At 38.4% G+C, this 20,728-nt stretch overlaps 1 protein-coding gene across 1 annotated transcript in view; it reads left to right on the forward strand.

Annotated features, from left to right (window-relative positions):
* The window catches only part of gabra2b (gamma-aminobutyric acid type A receptor subunit alpha2b), a 66,317-nt gene that overhangs the window by 11,883 nt on the left and 33,706 nt on the right, over positions 1 to 20,728 (forward strand). Inside the window, exons 4-7 of the mRNA XM_065242179.2 lie at positions 75 to 142; positions 14,877 to 15,097; positions 18,919 to 19,001; positions 19,091 to 19,234. Coding sequence (XP_065098251.1) covers positions 75 to 142; positions 14,877 to 15,097; positions 18,919 to 19,001; positions 19,091 to 19,234 — 516 coding nt within the window. The remainder of the gene's footprint in view (positions 1 to 74; positions 143 to 14,876; positions 15,098 to 18,918; positions 19,002 to 19,090; positions 19,235 to 20,728) is intronic.

Here is a 20,728-nt window from a genome sequence, read left to right on the forward strand (position 1 = left end):
TCTCTGGTACAGTCCGTTCTAGAAAAAGCGTATTGGTAAATTTCATGAAATTGTTTTCTTGTTCTTGTTCATAGATCGAGTCACCACGGTAAAGACGGACATCTATGTCACCAGTTTTGGCCCTGTTTCAGACACAGATATGGTGAGTGGAATTTAAATGTAAAGTACAGTTCAATACATCAAAATAATATACAGTCAGCTGGTCATTTGTTGTAAAATAACCCTGTGTTACACAGAAGTGATTTGTTTTCATCAGAGGTGGAAAGTAACGAATTACATTTACTAGCGTTACTGTAATTGACTAGTTTTTTGTGTACTTCTACTTTTTAAGTAGTTTTTAAAATTTGTACTTTTAGTATTAACTAAAATCCTATCTGTTACTGAGTAAAAAAAACAAGATGATAAAGGTGCGCAATGGATGATTGATTGATGGGCGGGGAGACGAGCTAAACTCTCAAAAAGAACCATGTAAACGGAGGAGGCGCTAACCGATGCAGACTCTCAATTCAATTGTTATAAAAGAAACCCCGGTCAGATTTAAGAGAATAATAAAGGTCTTATCAGGGACCCAGGGGTCAGGGAAGCTAGATAGAAGACGATAGACATGTAACAGATAAAAGTATATAGCCATGGCATTAATCTCATAATAAAATAATGTATGTTACCAGCAATACATCAATTACAACATTACTATAGTGATTGTATTTACTAGCTGCTGACCTCATCTGTAAAACAATTCCATAAATGTTTCTTAGTTTATTTTATTTACTTTTTGTTATTGCACTTTAATTGTAAAAACGACTAGTTTGTGATTTATATTCTCTATGCTAGAATCCCCCACCTCACCCCGCTGTAAAAAAGTAACTTTTACTCTGAGTAAAGTTAAAATGACTTACTTTTTACTTTTACTTGAGTAGATTTTTAGACCAGTAACTTTGCTTTTACTGATGTAAAATGTCATTAAAGTAAGTTATGTAGAATATTTTATTTCTCTTTCCACCTCTGGTTTTCATAATATCTGCCTGACTGTACATTCTCACCCCATCTACTTATAAAAAAATGGCAAAATTCCTGTTGAAATTACTTGTATTATGTAAAATTGAATGAAACATGAAAACATCACAGCTATGCAGACATTTTTGTTTGACAATTATACAATTACATTTCAGTTTGGTGGTCATAATAGAATCATATTTGACCGCAGGTTGTTGCATTTGGTTCTCGTATTAGACTTGGAGTGTGATTTTGAAAATCTTTTGCCATTTTTGTATGGGAATCAATTGGTCCACATGTGCCCTAGGGTGGCGGCGTGGCTCAATGGGTAGCACTGTTGCCTCACAGCAAAAAGGTCTCTGGTTCTCCCTGTGTCAGTGTGTGTTTTATTCGGGTACTCTGTTTTTTTAAACCTCCGTTAGGTTAATGTAATGGTTCCCATACTTTTCGATGCATGCCCCAATTTGATGCAGTTTTACTTACCGCCTGCGACTCATGACCCGGTTGGGACCGCCCCATTTTAGCTAAATCCAGCTTTAAACAAACACACATGCAAAACTCTGCTGCTACCCTGGATAAACAAACTATACCCATTGTTCCCATAATGCAGGGTTCTTGGGAAGCTGAACATGCTTACATTTTCCTCACAAACAACAATACACTTCTTTGGTGACGTTGATTTCGTGTCAGCTTTTGGTTGGTGTGCAAGTGCCCATATAAGGACTTCTACTTGCCATAAATAAAGCAACATTGTCACATATGAATCTTTCAAGTTTGAAAAGTGCTTGCGAAGTGCTTTCAACACAAAAATACTCATACAGTACGTCAAACGGCTTTTTTGACACTTTGCTAGGTTTAGCATGAGGAATGCAATTTTTAAGTCAGAATGCATGAATTAGCTTTAAACTTTATTATGTATTTAAGAGCTTTTGGTGGTAGCTATATTTTTCTGAGGTTTGATTACACAAAATGTATGATAATTTATGTATTTTATAAAATGTCATAACACTGGCCCCCTCCTGGCACCATCTCATACCTTTCAAGTTTGAGAACCACTGGGTTAATTGGAAATGCCAAATTGTGCTTTCCTGACTTGATTAAGTTGTACAGTATGTTGATTGACCAGTACCTGCCATGAGTATAGCCATAGATGCTGGAATGGTTTAAAGAAATAAATAAGCAAACGTATCTTAGGTTAAATTCCTAATGATTTTTACTTTACTGTATGTTAAAACTTGCCATCTGGCAAACATTATGTCCAGCAACATGCTGTGATGAGAAGGTCTGTTTGCAGTTTTGTGGGGGGGCAAGATAATCAGTGGACCACAATGCTTCGAGTTTCATATCCGACTGAACCCGAAACGGGAAATGAAAGACACCTGACTGGGTCCATGACACTTTGAATTAATGCTGGTCTCTGATGACTCACACATTCACTGCCATTATTTTGATTCTTCTTCAATGCTTCTTAATGCACATATTGTTCAGGGAAGATAAATACAGCTCATGTAAGCCGCATAATGCTGTAGCTTTGTGCTAACAACACCCTCTAATCTTATTATCACGAGATGTATGTAATATGCATGTTTAACAGCTCACCCTGGAGCTACAAGTGAACTTTAATTGAATCCAATTTAATTAAAACAATCTTGATTTAACTTTAAATCAAACAAAATGAAAAACAAATGAAGAAACTTTAGAGCTGCAGTAATCTGGTTCAGCTGCTGGTTTGTCCTTATGAATTTTGTCTAGTAACCCCAGTTTATGCCAAAATAGGTGTTCATTTTTTTTAGACCTGTTGAGTTTTTAAAAAATTTTATTGGTCTTTTTTTATCATTAAATTTGTAAATGACACAGTATACTCATTAGTGTCTCAGTATGAATGTTTCATCCATGATCTCCTGTGTCTTTGAGATTACGTCCAGATGCTCCACCTTCTGCTCCATAGCCCAAGAATATCAACCACTACAACTCTTCATACATCTTTAGCTCTCTCTCTCTCTCTCTCTCTCTCTCTCTCTCTCTCTCTCTCTCTGTTTCTCTCTGTCTCTCTCCTCTATTCATTTTCTGCTTGCACATCCATCTTTTTCTTCATTCTTTACTCTTGATCCACAGAGCTGTTTGTTAAAATAGTAACTGCTTTAAACAGTAACTTTAAAAAATATTTTGTCAGCACATTAAAGCACACAATGCGTCACATTTGCCATGAGAGGTACATTTTGTCCTTGATATTTTTTCATTTTCAAAAACAAATTGTTTCATTTCTTTGCCTCTTCACATTCGCCGGAGCCCATCCATCTCTTTTCTCTTACATCACCCCTTTCTTTTTCCTTGACACTTGATTTTTTTCCTTTTATCCTTTTGAAATTGATTCTCTTTCTCAATTCACATGTACAATTTTGGCAATAATAATGGTTGTAAAGTATTCATTTTCTTTCACTTAATATAATACTTAAAATTCCTTTACTTAACTACTTCACCTTTTTAGTATGAACTGCTATAGTATAGTTTTCTATATTTCGCATATTTTTCAGATTTTTCAGTGTTTTCTTTATTCCATATGAAGCTGCTATGTAGCAATGCAAAATTCATTGCAAAATTCACTTTAATAATAAACTTAATCATAGTATTTCTTTTCCATTGTAACTATCAACCTGATTCGTAACAATACTGATCGATGCATTAATCAAAAGACTAACAATATGAAGAGTTGACATGTAAAAATATCAATATGAGTATATAGTAATGCGCCTTTATTTTGACACTTTCCCCATCTTCCCACAATGTCCATTTATGCCCTCCAAGTACACGGATTCTGCATTCACCTGCGTGTGCACCAGATTACAAAGTGGAAAAAATTTGTACTAGTAGCATATAACAAACATAAAATAAACTTAGAGCTTCATGTCCACCGTTGGCCAGAACTGTTCTAAGAACAGTAAAGAAATGGTTACAGTTATTTATTTTAATTTTTAATTTTTTGTTACGTTTCCTTTTGAGCCTGGTTCGACATGGCACAATTACAAACCGTTTTTGGACTCAGTTTTGCCAGATTGAAATGTCCAAAGATCGTACCAGAAGCTCAAATTATGGTATTTGGAAGAAAATTTGTTAAATGTGCAGAATAAAGCTACTGTATTTATCTAGACAAAAACTTTTGATGCATGCAGTTTTTTCCAGTAAATAAATAATGTAACTAGGTGTACCTTAGTGGGCAGGTTAAAACAACTTACTGGAAACTACTGAACTAAGCACTGCGGTGGGAACATTAACTCGTGAAAGAGAGAGAGTCATTCTCCATGATAATTGGCCAATACGATGTAACATGAGAAGAGATGGAGTTGTGGCTAGAAGGAATACAGCAACCGCTGAAAGCTTGCAGGATGAATGCTGATTTTATCCTAATCCTACACTGTAAGCCCATACAGGTTGATTGAACCTAAAACATTTATGGAAACTCGTTGCCCTAAAAAAGTTAATTTTGCCTGGTTGAAATAACAAGTAATTTTAAGTTAAATGTACTTCATGTTTTAATTTCTTCCAATATTCCTGCACTCTTAACCCAGATTCGATGACATTATGTGTGAGGAAACCCATTGTATATAACTTTATAGTTTTTATTACTTTATGTTACATTTGATGTTATAAATGGTTTTATAACAAAAAAATGACTTTAAGTCAGTCATTGAATAAACGTGATTCTCCACAGAAACACACAAAAAATGTGTTTTGACATACATTGTCAGTACTGTGGAGAAAAATACAATAAAATGTTCTGAACAGGGTTCATGTAAGGAAACACTGGTCACCTGAACGGTGACTTCACAAAATTATAATTTACAACAAAACAACATCAATAATATAAGAGCTTGAATATGACATTTTATTAACAAATATTTGAGTACAGAAAGTTCTTATCAGTTTTTAATTTGTGAAAAAGCAGAAAATAATCAAAATATTCAGGCGCAAAGGATTATGGGTATTCCTCACAACATGAACTAATAATTTTAAGTTCATTTTACTTGAATGTTTTAGTTTAATAGATTTTGTAAGGTTAACAGTTAAATCAACAAATCAATTTAAGCTTTGGCTTCAAAACAGAAAATATTAATGATTTTTCCTTGATTGTTTGAGTAAAGACAATTTCTGGGTTAACAGTGTACCCCCAAACTTAACCCTAAACCCAACATCTTGTGAGAGTTAGGCCATAGCTGTATCCTCTCTTCATAATGGCAAGAGATGGAAGACATGCGTAACGCACATTGCCGTTCTCCCCACAATTATGACGGCAGTCGTAGGATCCACAGCTGGATCAATGAGTACATAAGACCCTATGATTTCAACAACCATTTGAAGTGTCACAAAATTTTGAGATCATGGTAAATTGTTGGATTTTTTTCATTATTGATCGTACAGAGGTGAAAATTATGGTACACATATGATAATTACCGTACGTCTGGCAACACTGGCCGGACTTCTCAGTGTGGTACGATTGTTTAACTGAATGCGTGTTGTGACATTGCCGCTCAGGATTGATCACAAGTTTCTCTGTGTAGTGCGTCATGGCACAAAATGGAACGGTTACACAATGAAAATGGTTTAGCACAGCTGTGGAAAAAAGCGTGGAAAAAGTAAATAAAAAATTATCACTGCAGGTACCACAATGCAATCTTAAAGATGTTAAATGTTTGGCTTGTAAACGGCTGGTAAGCAGGTGATATCCTCCTGTGCCGCTCTGACCATTTGCCAGTTTTGTTTCAGTCAGTGTTGATTATGGCTGTGAGGTCACATTGTTATTGTTAATAGCCCAGAGCTGTTGGGGAAGCCTTTAGATTGTTTTTTCTTCACCATCAGGTTTAATATGAAGGCCTCTCTCCCTCTCTCTCTCTCTCTCTCTCTCTCTCTCTCTCTCTCTCTCTCTCTCTCTCTCTCTCTCTCTCTCTCTCTCTCTCTCTCTCTCTCTCTCTCTCTCTCTCTCTCTCTCTCTCTGTGTGTGTGTGTGTGTGTTTCACTTCCCTAACCCCATCATTAATGGTGACCCTGTGGCTACAACAATCAGGTGAACAGAAGAACGAATGGACTCATGGGTAATGACCGAAGGAGGACGGGTTTGGTGTTTGGCTGCCAAATGTTAGCGTGTTTGCTGACAGATTGACGCTATTTACAAGGGATTAGCAGAATATAGGGAGCGATACAAGGGTAATTCTGTATGGGGTGATGCAAGTAGCATAGATCAATAAGTAACATTTGGGATCATATGCCATATGCGATCCTGGACCACAAAACGAGTCTTAAAGGGGACATTTTTAGGATGTCAAATAAATCTTTGGAGTCTCCAGAGTACGTATGTGACGTTTAAACTCAAAATTTAAATTATTTATTATAACATGTTAATACTGCCACTTTGTTGAGCAAAAATTTGTCATTTTTGGTTGTGTCCTTTAAAAGCAAATGAGCTGATCTCTGCACTAAATGTCAGTGCTGTGGTTGGATGGTGCAGATTAAAGGAGCATTTCACCCGTAGAAACATTAATCTTTATTGAAAGTGTGTCATATTTGTAGTCGAAATGTAACATACATTTAATTTGGTGCCTATCTGACCGAGAAAAGGGGTGTTTGTAGTCTCACCCCCTCAACAAAGATATTGGACTTCCTTCTTTCAATGATGCAAAATGATGATTTTTACATCATTGAAAGAAGAAAATGCAACACTGAAATCTGTATTTCTCCTGTCTCAGCGGCAACTGATGAAATGGTGCACGACCATTCAAAAACATGACTGGGGTTCTAACTATACAAAGATTAATGCAAATGGGTGAAGTGGCCCTTTAAGAGGGGGTATTATTATAATTAGATCCCCTTCTGACATCACAAGGGGAGCCAAATTGGAATTATTTTTCCATATGCTTTCAAAAAATTGACCCTTATGATGGTTTTGTGGTCCCGGTCACATATTGCATTTCCAAGATGTCAGTTTCCTTGCTCAGAGGTTGCTCTTTCATCTCTCTACTTTCATCTCTCAGTTATGTTTTAAGTATTAATATAAGTTAAAAGATGTTTCATTTAAATTTTATGCAAGCAAATATAAGACAATTGTTGAATTTTAAGGTTTAAATCGCATAAATCAGAGAATTTGATATAGACCCCTTCAAGGTTTGTAAACATTGAATGACTATCGGGTGCGCGCGCAGCATGGGGTCAAACTGTTCATACAATCGAGGCTTTAAAATTTAACCTAACAGGGCTGAAAAATGATGACTTACCTCAAATGAAGTGAGCACTACAATCACAAGCCTCTTTGATATTTGTATTGTTCCCGTCTGCACGTTAATAGCTTGCAGCCCCAGATGTTGTATTTTTTTGTTTTTGAGATTCTGCATGACTCGCGAAAACTTAACGGAAGACCTTGCGCGATTTTCAGAGCCCACGACGTAAGTAGGCATTTTTACGATACCGAATAACACGCAACTCAATCTGCTGTAATTACTTTTCTGACCCCGACATGCGCAGTGGGAACCGCCTGTGACGTGAACCGTGAAGGGGTCTATAGGAAAGTTTGATGAAGAAGTCACAAATAAGATCTCACATGGTTTTCCTAGACTATGAATAAATCAAATTCACACAAAATCTAAGTACCTGAGTTAGGCTATAATCTTTGCGAAAGGTCTAAGGCAGAAGTCTCATTCGTTCTTACTGCTGTCTTGAATTACATCTGTGATACTAAATCATCTGAATCCCACTTGAGACTGTATCTCTTATCGGCCTCATACTCACAGTAGTAACAAATCAATTGAAACTGCATGATCTCTGTATGCGAAGCACTCATCTCTAGCATCTCTCTCTCTCTTCCCCTTTATATAATACAGTATCTCCCTCTCCTCCTAATGGTTAGTTTCTGTCAGTAGCCGCAGTGACAGATATGACTACCGCAGGGAATCTTAAACCAGCGTTATTCTCCTGTGAGGTGTCCAGACGGGACCCCGGCAGTGATGGATGAGGGTAAACCCGGGTGGTTCGGTATCCTGATAAATCTGCTCCGCTCTGAGCCCCTGCTGCCGTTTCATCCGTGCTTAACAAAGCCTTGACGTGCACACACATATGCAGCAAACACATGCGCCAACACATAGAAAAGGTCATTGTGCCTATTAATGCTGCATGCCTCTGAGCCATAGGGCGAATGTAAGGAAATGTAAGAAAAACATGGTAAGATGGAGAGACAATAAGGAAAATGAAGGAAGAGGTTAGAGGTAGATGACTATTTATTTGGCCCCCTGTACTGACCTATAGCCCAGGGGTCTCCAGTAGAGTCAAGATTCAGCCACGACTGAATAAACTACTTTTACTCTAGTTCGTAGTCTGTGCTGAATATGATGTATACACTCACCTAAAGGATTATTAGGAACACCTGTCCAATTCTCATTAATGCAATTATCTAATCAACCAATCACATGGCAGTTGCTTCAATGCATTTAGGGGTGTGGTCCTGGTCAAGACAATCTCCTGAACTCCAAACTGAATGTCAGAATGGGAAAGAAAGGTGATTTAAGCTATTTTGAGTGTGGCATGCAGGGGCGTCATGCACCAATTTTTTTTAAGGGGGCACAGTGTGCACAGATACAGAAATGTATGCATACACGGACATCAAACGAAATATTATAAAGCTTTCAGTCTTTTCCATGGCACTATTTTGAGCCTTCTTGCCTTCATGACAAAAACCTCCAAAATAAAAGTGTTGACTAACTTTCATATCAAATACTATTCAATCGGAATAATGACATATTGGCATTTACATCTGGAACGGCATGTTTTGTTTATTCACGCTTTGTTTAATGACTTGTTTATTTGTGTCAATACATTTTGCACAACAACTGCATAATCCTATAAAATTAATGTAATTTTAAATCCATAAAGTTTATAAACAACGAAAATTACATAAGCTATAGCCAGATTGATTTTAATGTTCAATAATGATTCAAAACATTTTTAGATAAAAATTATTAGAGAAATTGATTTTTGCATTCAACTTTACCTCATGTGAACATGTGTGATATTCCGCGTCCCCGTGAACTTTGGCGAACTTTGGCGTTGTACCAAGAAGATGAATCTAAAATCTCTACTAATATAACGTTGAGACGGTCACATTTTAAACCATACAACCATACACAGAGGGGGTTAGCTGCACATTACCGTACTGGGGTTTGGAAATGTTGTGAATGTTTCTTCCACGTTTTAATTCCTCAGATAGCAAAATGCAGCAGCAACAGCAAAGAGCTCGTGAACGCGCTCAGACGTTGATGACATCATTGACTGCGCTGAATGCAGCGCCTGCCGCCAGCATAAAGTAATGTAACATGATCAAAACGGCGAAAATCTCCGAAAAGTGACAAGGATGCAGCACATAATTAATAATATTGTGCATATTAAACAGATTAAAAGACAAATAACAGATTAATGGAGGCTTCTTTGATTTTGAGGCTCAAAAAACCAAGGGGGCAAGTGCCCCCTCAGTTTGAATGGGCATGACGCCTCTGGTGGCATGGTTGTTGGTGCCAGACGGTCTGAGTATTTCACAATCTGCTCAGTTACTGCACTGTAAAAAATACTTTGCTGCCTTAATTTTTTTTGTTGAATCAACTCGGATTTACAAGTCATTTTAACTTACTGTTATTTATCTTGACTATTGATGAGTTGTTATAACTACAGGTGAGTTGTTATAACTTATAAAATTAAGTTGACTTTTCTCAACTATATTTTAGAAGTTGTGACAACTCATCTCTGTTCACATGACTTGTAAATCTGAGTTGATTTAACAAAACATTTTAAGGCAGCAAAGTATTTTTTACAGTGTGGGATTTTCACGCACAATCATTTCTAGGGTTTACAAAGAATGGTGTGAAAAGGGAAAAACATCCAGTATGCGGCAGTCCTGTGGGTGAAAATGCCTTGTTGATGCTATAGGTCAGAGGTCGACTGATTCAAGCTGATAGAAGAGCAACTTTACCTGAAATAACCACTCGTAACCGAGGTATGCAGCAAAGCATTTGTGAAGCCACAACACGCACAACCTTGAGGCAGATGGGCTTCAACAGCAGAAGACCCCACCGGGTACCACTCATCTCCACTACAAATAGGAAAAATAGGCTACAATTTGCACAAGCCCACCAAAATTGGACAGTTGAAAACTGGAAAAATGTTGCCTGGTCTGATGAGTCTCGATTTCTGTTGAGACATTCAGATGGTAGAGTCAGAATTTGGCATAAACAGAATGAGAACATGGATCCATCATGCCTTGTTACCACTGTGCAGGCTGGTGGTGGTGGTGTAATGGTGTAATGGGGGATGTTTTCTTGGCACACTTTAGACCCCTTAGTGCCAATTGAGCATCATTTAAATGCCACGGCCTATCTGAGCATTGTTTCTGACCATTTCCATCCCTTTATGACCACCATGTACTCATCCTCTGATGGCTACTTCCAGCAGGATAATGCACCATGTCACAAAGCTCCAATCATTTTTTTAATTGGATTCTTGAACATAACAATGAGTTCACTGTACTAAAATGGCCCCCACAGTCACCAGATCTCAACCCAATAGAGCATCTTTGGGATGTGGTGGAATGGGAGCTTCGTGCCCTGGATGTGCATCCCACAAATCTCCATCAACTGCAAGTGGCTATCCTATCAATATGGGCCAACATTTCTAAAGAATGCTTTCAGCACCTTGTTGAATCAACGCCATGTAGAATTAAGGCAGCAGTTCTGAAGGTGAAAGTGTCTCTAACACAGTATTAGTATGGTGTTCCTAATAATCCTTTAGGTGAGTGTATATATATTCATAGACAACGTCTACCTGCTATCTCTGGTGTCACTCTCACAACAAAGCTGTAGCTGTTGAAACTGGATTGAAATCCATACATATTCAATTCTTTATGACATGCATGCAATCACAAATGATGTGTCTATAAATAATATATGAGAATACACATAAAGCTTAATGACCTCATTGCCGCGAATCCTCACTGTCATCATTTCTCTGGTGTGTATGTGTGTAATAATGTGAATGGAGGGGTGGGTTTATGATGGTGGTGGGCTTTTGCTCATTAACGAATGTTCATATATAGACCTCACCTGGGAAAATATAAGCTCCTTGAAGGAAATTAGACAAGCACAATACATTAGTGCTTACTGTTTAAATGTCCAGGTATCAATATGTGCCAGAGACGTCAGTAAAAAACTGAGAGTGCCTGCAGCGTCTGGAGAGATTTGCCTCTAGAGTCCCTGCTGAGCTCTGATGCAGCAATAAAACTTCTGACCTGTGTTGCAATGCTACAAGTGCCTGCGTTTCACCTGCTCTTATTGTTGAATTAGTTTGTTCTTGAACTGCTTGTAGTATCAAAGCACTTTTGTTTCTTGCCTTTGGCCTGTTCATTGGTAGACTGCTGTAGGTTTAGGGTTGGAGGTAAGAACTTTGCTGTAATGGTTCCACTACTGTATTTTCCCAGTTAGTAATGCTATGTTATTTTGTATTTACTGTATGTTGTACAGTAAGTGCAAATTCTTCATGTGTATATATCATCAACACATGTTTTTTTGGTTTATTTCCATGTCACTTGTTAGACTGCTTTATACCCACCATGCTTCGTGCTTGTTGACTAAATGTCTCAGTCTCTGAGGAAGTATATAATGTTTTAGTACATTTATGCATTTGGCAAATGCTTTTATTCAAATCGACTTACGGTGCATTACAATGTTTAAATTTTTTATAAGTATGTGTGTTCTGTGGGTTTGAATTCATGACCTTTGCGCTACTATAGCAATGCTTCACAGCTGAGCTACAGTATATACTGTAGGAGCACACATGCATTTATGCATATAGCCTTATTTATACCACAAGTCTGTTGAATGCCGTATTCTGATTGGTTGAGAAATGTTCCACAGAAATGCATACATTTTTTGCTAACCGCACTTGTTAAATGTCTTAAAAATAGGCACCAGAGCAATGTTTGTGGTAACCATGGTATAAGCGGAATAATTGACTTCGGTCCTTTGAATTATTTGAAAATAATGCACACCCACAGTGCTTCGCGTCGTGCCGCATTACCACCTTGGGTGTGCATTATTTTCTTTTAATTCAATGGCCCGTCGTCAATTATTACTTACGAATAATGAGTACATATATTCTGAAATATAAAAATGTTAATGAGGATTAGATATTGTGCATGTGTGAGTGATTATAGGCGCCGACTTATTTTTCTGCCGCTCGTCACAATGTCAAGCAATGCTTAAGTTACTTAGCAACAGCAGACACTCTGGAGAGCCCAAGTGCTTGGAGAAGGAGGAGGAAAGTGGCGAGGTCACGTTTTCCATGTGGTTTTAGATGCAAAATTTAAATTCATCAATTGCAACTTGTGAGATCCACCAATCCAAGAGACTCCCAAATTTAAAAAGCGTATTTGATTAAAATTATTTGAGCATATGTGCTTGGCCATTTTGATGGGTGTGTGTTTATTGTAGCACTTACATCCGTGAAACAACACACAGTTCAATTGAGAAACCTTATTGGGGTTTTAATGTTTCAAAGCATGCTAAAATACATTCTGATGGTTTGTGTTGTTGTATTGTCTATTTTATTGCTATTTTTATGGTTTTATTGTTTAATTATTGTCTGTACATCACTTTGAAAGACACTTGCTGTTTATAAAGAAGTGCTATATAAATAAACCTTGACTTGACTTGATTGTTCCACCCTCATCACCGATATCAGCTGCCTCCCCTTGCAAATACCGCACTAAGTCTAGCTGTTTGCTTTCAGATGAATACATCTTGCTGTATTTTATATTTTTTATAGTTTGTAACATGCACACACAAAAACAAACATAGCCCGATAAAGACGATTGATTCTCTGGGTGAAGGGCTCTCTATAGAGTCATGTGAGGCGCTTTTAAATTTGATGTAGTTGTCATTAATTCAGTCTTTCTATTTAGTAACTAATTAAAATCCTATAAAAAATCATTTTATGTTAAGTATCGCTAATATACACCTAAGAAAAATTTGATACACATACATGATAATAATAGCACTATGAATATGAAGGTCCAATTAGGCAAGGCAAGGCCAGGCAAGTTTATTTGTATAGCACATTCTATACAAAGAGGTAATTCAAAGTGCTTTACATAGAAATTAAAAAACAATCAAAGAGAAAAAGATACATGAGTACTTAAATAACAATTAAAAGAACATAAATGTGATTTTAATTAAAACAGTTTAAAATATGTTAAAGGAGTAAAAGTAATTTGAATTTAAAAGGGGGAGTCAGTGTGAGGCAGCACACAGTGATTTCTGTCTTTATTTTGTGTCTTTAGACCTCCAGTGTCTGTTTTTTTATTATTTGACCAAGTGGGAACATATACAAATTAAACAGAATCGGGGCAAGAATAGAGCCCTGTGGGACTCCGCATGTCATGGATGTCCACTCAGATTTATTGTTACCATAGTAACCTCTCCCTTTTAGGTATGATTTAAAATATTTGAGGACTATCCCAGAGAGCCCTACCCAGTTTTCCAGTCTATGTAAGAGTATGGTGTGATCTACGGTGTCAAAGGCATCACTAAGATCTAGTAGCACCAGCACTGATATTTTACCTGAATTAGAGTTTAATCGAATATAATTTATTATCTTTATGAGCATTGTCTCCGTGCTGTGATGCTGACGGAAACCAGATTGAAAAATATCCAGATAGACATTTGAGTTTAAGAATTGTTGAAAATTAGATAATATCACATATTTAATATACTGAAGGGCACATATTGTGCAAAATCGACTTTTACACGGTGTTTGGACATAAATGTATGTCTGTGAACACAATAAAAAAATCCTCATCTTTTTTTAAATATCCATTAAACCAAAGCAGTCTCATAAGACATGCTGTTTTGATTCTTTTGTTAATGTGATGTCACACAAACAAAGCCCCGCCCATAGCCACTGGCTGAATGGTTAATTTTACCCAAAAGCTTTTCAAAATGTGTTTGTTAGCACGTTGTAGCACTAATGTGGCTAAAGATACTATTGTCCCAGATTGTATTCACAGGAATCTGATCTATTTTGTAATAATGGGCATAACATGTGCCCTTTAAGTTTCATAAATTATGGTTTTTCCTGATGTCTTTTCTGTCTGTACGGACATGTATTTAATGTTAAACGTCTGTGTAACAGTACAACACTGTAAAAAGCGCTTCAACCCTTGAATTGTGTTTCAGACCTGTTGCTGCTTGTCTAGATCTTCTTGTAATCTAGATATGCTTGAGTTTGGAAATGCATAAACAACTTTGACTCTAGATTTCAATTCATTTTTTTTTTGGTCCTCTTTCACAGTGAAATTCAACCCTTCAGGGCTTTTCTAAAGCCAACAATCACCCACACCGTGTATAATGCTTCTCCCAAACATTGCAATAGTTCTGTGTTCTCTCAGCTGTGATGGGCTTCATAATAACATCTCAGCATGCTGCAGTCTCTCTTAGAGTTGAATTAGATTGGTTCTCACTCTCAGCACTAGTTAATGGTTGTGAATGATTAGTTATATCCTACAGTGCTCAAGTCTCAAACGCAGTATGCCCCATCAGTAAATCATAGGGCAAACTGCATTTGTACTCCACGGCAAAGGACTAAACAAATAAATAGTGTAAGATGCGGAAATGTTACACTGAACTGGGAATATAAACCTCTCCTGATGCAGTAAACTTTTATAAGGTCATCCAGCTGATTGGATTTGTTTCTGTTTGTGAATATGACAACCAGTCAGTGTGAGGGTTGTGTAAATCTCAAGAGCATCGTACTAACAGAAAACATTGAACAGAATATAAACTGTGATGTGCTTCTCTCGGCAGGAATACACCATCGACGTCTTCTTCAGGCAGAGCTGGAAGGATGAGAGGCTGAAGTTTGAGGGACCAATGAACATCCTTCGTTTGAACAACCTGATGGCCAGCAAGATCTGGACTCCAGACACGTTTTTCCATAATGGCAAGAAGTCTGTGGCACACAACATGACCATGCCCAACAAACTGCTGCGGATCCAAGATGACGGCACACTGCTTTACACCATGAGGTACACGCGGTTTATTTTCCTTAGGAATAGTTCATGCAAAATTGTATGATACTCTGTAATCCTCATTGTCATAAAATATGAATTTAATTCATCCTCTCTGACTCTCACCGCATGACAGTCATTGTGCCTGCAGGCTTATTGACTTAACAGCTAATTAATATGATCTCATTTTGGATAATTGACACTCACTTTAGTAAGACTTCAGCTGACTATCTAGCTTTATTTTTATGAGACTGGTGGCTCCCTCTTTATTATTTACTGATGTTTTGTGGAGGTCTCGCTGTACGAATGAGGTGTTTAGCGCGGTAGACGCGATTCTGCCTCATTCGTGCATCTAGTTCACGCGAATGGCACAAATTGAGCGAATTGAGCGTTGCCACGGGAAACGCGCAAGTTGAAAAATTGAACGCGCATGTGGAGGTCTAGCTGTACGAATGAGGTGTTTAGCGCGGTAGACATGATTCTGCCTCATTCATGCGTCTAGTTCACGCGAATGGCGCGAATTGAGCGTTGCCACGGGAAACGCGCAAGTTGAAAAATTGAAAGCGCGTCTGGAGGTCTCGCTGTACAAATGAGGTGTTTAGCGCGGTAGACGCGATTCTGCCTCATTCGTGCATCTAGTTCACGCGAATGGCACGAATTGAGCGAATTGAGCATTGCCACGGGAAACGCGCAAGTTGAAAAATTGAACGCGCATCTGGAGGTCTAGCTGTACGAATGAGGTGTTTAGCGCGGTAGACGCGATTCTGCCTCATTCGTGCATCTAGTTCACGCGAATGGCACGAATTGAGCGAATTGAGCATTGCCACGGGAAACGCGCAAGTTGAAAAATTTAACGCGCATCTGGAGGTCTAGCTATACGAATGAGGTGTTTAGCGCGGTAGACGCGATTCTGCCTCATTCGTGCGTCTAGTTCACGCGAATGGCGCGAATTGAGCGTTGCCACGGGAAACGCGCAAGTTGAAAAATTGAACGCGCGTCTGGAGGTCTCCCTGTACGAATGAGGTGTTTAGCACGGTAGACGCGATTCTGCCTCATTCGTGCATCTAGTTCACGCGAATGGCACGAATTGGGCGAATTGAGCGTTGCCACGGGAAACACGCTAGTTGAAAAATTGAACTTTGGCAGAAAACACACCGCGTTAACTAATCAGAAGCTTGCTCTAGTAGTGACGTGATTACAGAAAGCGAGCGAAGTCGCAGAAGCCCCTCCCATGACATGAATTTCCACATGAATGTCTCGATAGCTAGAATTTCACGCGCGTCTTTCACACGTGAATGAAGCGAGTAAACTCAAAATGTTCAAGCGGCAAACTAGACACGGTAGATGCGAATTTGACACCTCAAACGCTGCTGGTGTGAACCCACGGTTATGAACCCAACACAGAAGCGACTTATACTGCAATTCATCGACTGGCCACTAGAGGCGCCAAAGGATAGTCAATTACCATAGACACCCAAACTTTTGACCATTGCCCAACTTTACAGCAGAAATAAATGTGTTTACAGTCTGGTACAAAAAGTTTTTTGTCTATATAGCTAATGTTGCCCTTCATGACAACTGTGAGAGGGTGATTTTTTTTGCAACTCATTCTTTTAAATTACATTAAGCCTTAAAGTTCTGCATAATTAAGGGCGTGGTCACTTGAGTGATGGGCGAACAACCACTGCTCTCACTACCGTTGAGCCAGGTGGGCTTGGTTTCAGCAACCAGCCACTTCAGATTCACCCACATCCCGCCTCTTTACCCATTTTCGGATATCCGTGAGTGATGTTGCGGTGACGCGATGCCAAGATTGGACATCAGGCCTCTCCGAATTGGCTTTAAAGAAGCTATGGGTGATGTCACAGTTTTTTACACAGTCTATGGTTTGTTCTGACCCCGCTTAAAAACAACATGACACTTTTTATTACAGCCCCAAAACAGAAAAAGTTGGGACACTGTAGAAATTGTGAGTAAAAAAGTAATGGAATAATTTACAAATCTCATAAGCTTATATTTTATTCACAGTAGAATATAGATAACATATCAAATGTTGAAAGTAAGATATTTTGAAATGTCATGCCAAATATTGGCATATTTTGGATCTCATGAGAGCTACACATTCCAAAAAAAGTTGGGACAGGTAGCAATAAGAGGCCAGAAAATTTTAATGTACATATAAGGAACAGTTGAAAGACCAATTTGCAACTTATTAGGTCAATTGGCAACATGATTGGGTATAAAAAGAGCCTCTCAGAATGGCAGTGTCTCTCAGAGGTCAAGATGGGCAAAGAATCACCAATTCCCCCAATGCTGTAGCGAAAAATAGTTTTCTGAGCTTCTCAGAGAAAAAATGCAATGAGATTGAAGTTATCATCATCTACAGTGCATAATATCATTCAAAGATTCAGAGAATCTGGAACAATCTCTGTGCGTAAGGGTCAAGACCGGAAAACCATACCGGATGCCTGTGATCTTCGGGCTCTTAGATGGCACTGCATCACATACAGGAATGCTACTGTAATGGAAATCACAACATGGGCTCTGGAATACTTCCAGAACACATTGTCAGTGAACACAATCCACCGTGTCATTCGCTGTTGCCAGCTAAAACTCTGTAGGTCAAAAAAGAAGCCATATCTAAGCATGACCCAGAAGCGCAGGTGTTTTCCCTGGGCAAGGCTCATTTAAAATGGACTTTGGCAAAGTGGAAAACTGTTCTGTGGTCCAACGAATCAAAATTTGAAGTTCTTTTTGAAAAACTGGGATGCCATTTCATCCGGACTAAAGAGGACAAGGACATCCCAAGTTGTTATTAGCGCTCTTTTCAGAAGCCTGCATCTCTGATGGTTTGGGGTTGCATGAGTGCGTGTGGCATGGTCAGCTTACACATCTGGAAAGGCACCATCAATGCTGAAAGGTTTATCCAAGTTCTAGATACATATGATCCCATTCAGACGTCGTCTCTTTCAGGGAAGACCTTGCATTTTCCAACATGACAATGCCAGACCACATAGTGCATCAATTACAACATCAAGACTGCATAGAAGAAGGATCTGAGTACTGAAATGGCCAACCTGCAGTCCAGATCTTTCACCCAAAGAAAAGATTTGGTGCATCATAAAGCGAAAGATGCGACAAAGAAGACCTAAGACAGTTGAGCAACTAGAAGTCTGTATTAGACAAGAATAGGACAACATTCCCATTCCTAAACATTGGTCCTCCTCCAGCTGTTCCTTTATATGCACATTTAACTTTTCTGGCCTCTTATTGCTACCTGTCCCAACTTTTTTTGGAATGTGTAGCTCTCATGAAATCCAAAATGAGCCAATATTTGGCATGACATTTCAAAATATCTCACTTTCTACATTTGATATGTTATCTATATTCTATTGTGAATAAAATATAAGTTTATGAGATTTGTAAATTATTCCATTCCTTTTTTACTCACAATTTCTACAGTGTCCCAACTTTTTCTGTTTTGGGGTTGTACTTTTCCTCCCAGATTTCTCCCCCCCTCTCTCTCTCTCTCTCTCTCTCTCTCTCTCTCTCTCTCTCTCTCTCTCTCTCTCTCTCTCTCTCTCTCTCTCTCTCTCTCTCTCTCTCTCTATTCCTCCTTAGTGCTGCCAAATCAATAAGCAATTGACTCAGCTGTTGAGTGCAGGAAAAGAAAGTGACAGAACTGAAATGTATATGAATCTAAAATTCATATTCATATTGTGTGGACTGCTAGTTATTAGGGCTTGTTGATAAATCAAATATAAAGACAACACACATTTTCTTTGCTCATCACAATGATTTAAAAGCACTCAGTGTTTTTGTGTGTGGGTGAATGGCAGGTTGACTGTACATGCTGAGTGTCCGATGCATCTTGAAGATTTTCCCATGGACTTCCACTCCTGTCCGCTGAAGTTCGGCAGCTGTGAGTCCACAGTTGGATTTGTTCTCCAGCATTCTGATGTTGGAAATCTTCAGTTCTTATCTGGTTTTATTATGTCTACATCCCTGCAGATGCTTACACAACAACAGAAGTGACGTACACATGGACGAAGAATGCATCCAACTCTGTGGTAGTGGAGGAGGAGAGCTCCAGACTAAACCAGTATGACCTGCTGGGACAAACTGTGGGCAACGAAACCATCAGATCCAGCACCGGTGAGTCAGAGATTACAAATTTGATCAAATTTAGTCTTAGTGAAGCTCCAAATCTTTACATCAAAATGATTATAGGACCATCAAACAAGTAAAACAAGTGCACAATAGATAGAGTTGAATATTGTATGGATGGATCGAAAAATAATTGGTTTTTATTACGGTGCGAACACACCAGTCCTTTAATAAACAGACATGTCAGATATACGAGGAAGAATTTTATGATGCCCTTCGATGTCACAGCAGATTTGTCCCCGTCCCCATCATAGATCATCAAGCACATGTTGTTTCTGTCCACCTGAATCTGCTGTGTGCTCGAACAAGCTCTCCGGACAAGACTCGACAACGCTGCCTAACACTTTCTCTATATATATCTCTCTTTCTCTCTCACGCATGCACACATCTGTGCCTCGCTGTGACAGTTCTTGCGTATTGGCATTTGGTAGCTCAGTAAAGCGAACACATACACAGCGCGGGGTGAGAAACAGGCCAGAGCGAACGCGATATTCCACTTCAGTTGAGCGCTGAGAAACCTCTGAAGAGCTTGAGGGATTTTGCAGCAAGCATACAGAAGATACGCTTTGTCATTTCACACACATTTTGTGTTTTTGCAAGTGCATGGCTTGCAAGAGATTATTTTTAAAAATTAAGATTTTCATTAGCAGTGGTTAATCATGGTTTGGTAGCACAACCATGGGTATTTATGCTTCATCGATAGTAACCATGTTTTTTTAAAGGTGCATTTTGTAACTTTTAGAAGAATCTTTTAAAAGAAATACAATGTAATATGTAAGAAATAATTGATGATGGGCCATTGAATTCTTTGTGCCGCCATGTTTCTACGGTAGCCCTTAATGGACAAACTGCTCTACACTGCAAAATAATGATTTTCAAGAAAAAAAACTATATTAAATATTGGTGATTTTGTGCGTAAAACAAGCAAAAAAGTCTGCCAATGGGTACAGCAAATTTTTCTTGAATTTTTCTTTAATTTAGTGTTTAAGAAAAATGTTAAAGATCTTTTTTTGCCTACCCCATTGGCAGATTTTTTTGCTTGTTTTATGCACAAAATCACTTAAATGTGATATTTTTGGTCTAAAAACTAGACTTATTTTCTTGGGTCGTTTTGCTCATCAAGAAAAAGCATCTTAATTTAAGGATTTTTAGATATTTTTACTGAAAACAAGACAAAATTACTAAGATTTTTTTCTTGAAAATATTTTTTTTGTTACTGACAATGCCATGTTAGCCCTGTGGCGGCTACCGTAGCTTCTCTATGCATTTCAAAAGGGAGGGGTGAGTTGTGGACCGTTGCAATCTCACCTCTAGATGAATAAAAGTTTCCGAAAGATGGTTTTGGTCCTTTTTTGGTGTTCATTTTTGTGATAAGTTTCATTTTAGTTAGTAATTTGATGCTATAGAAACGGGGCATGTCGTTATGATTGGGGTGGTTGAATTGGGCGCGCAAAGCGTTTGGGCAGACGTTTGATTCCGCGA

This window comes from Paramisgurnus dabryanus, chromosome 16, assembly GCF_030506205.2.
Source record: "Paramisgurnus dabryanus chromosome 16, PD_genome_1.1, whole genome shotgun sequence".
Lineage (NCBI taxonomy): Eukaryota > Metazoa > Chordata > Actinopteri > Cypriniformes > Cobitidae > Paramisgurnus > Paramisgurnus dabryanus.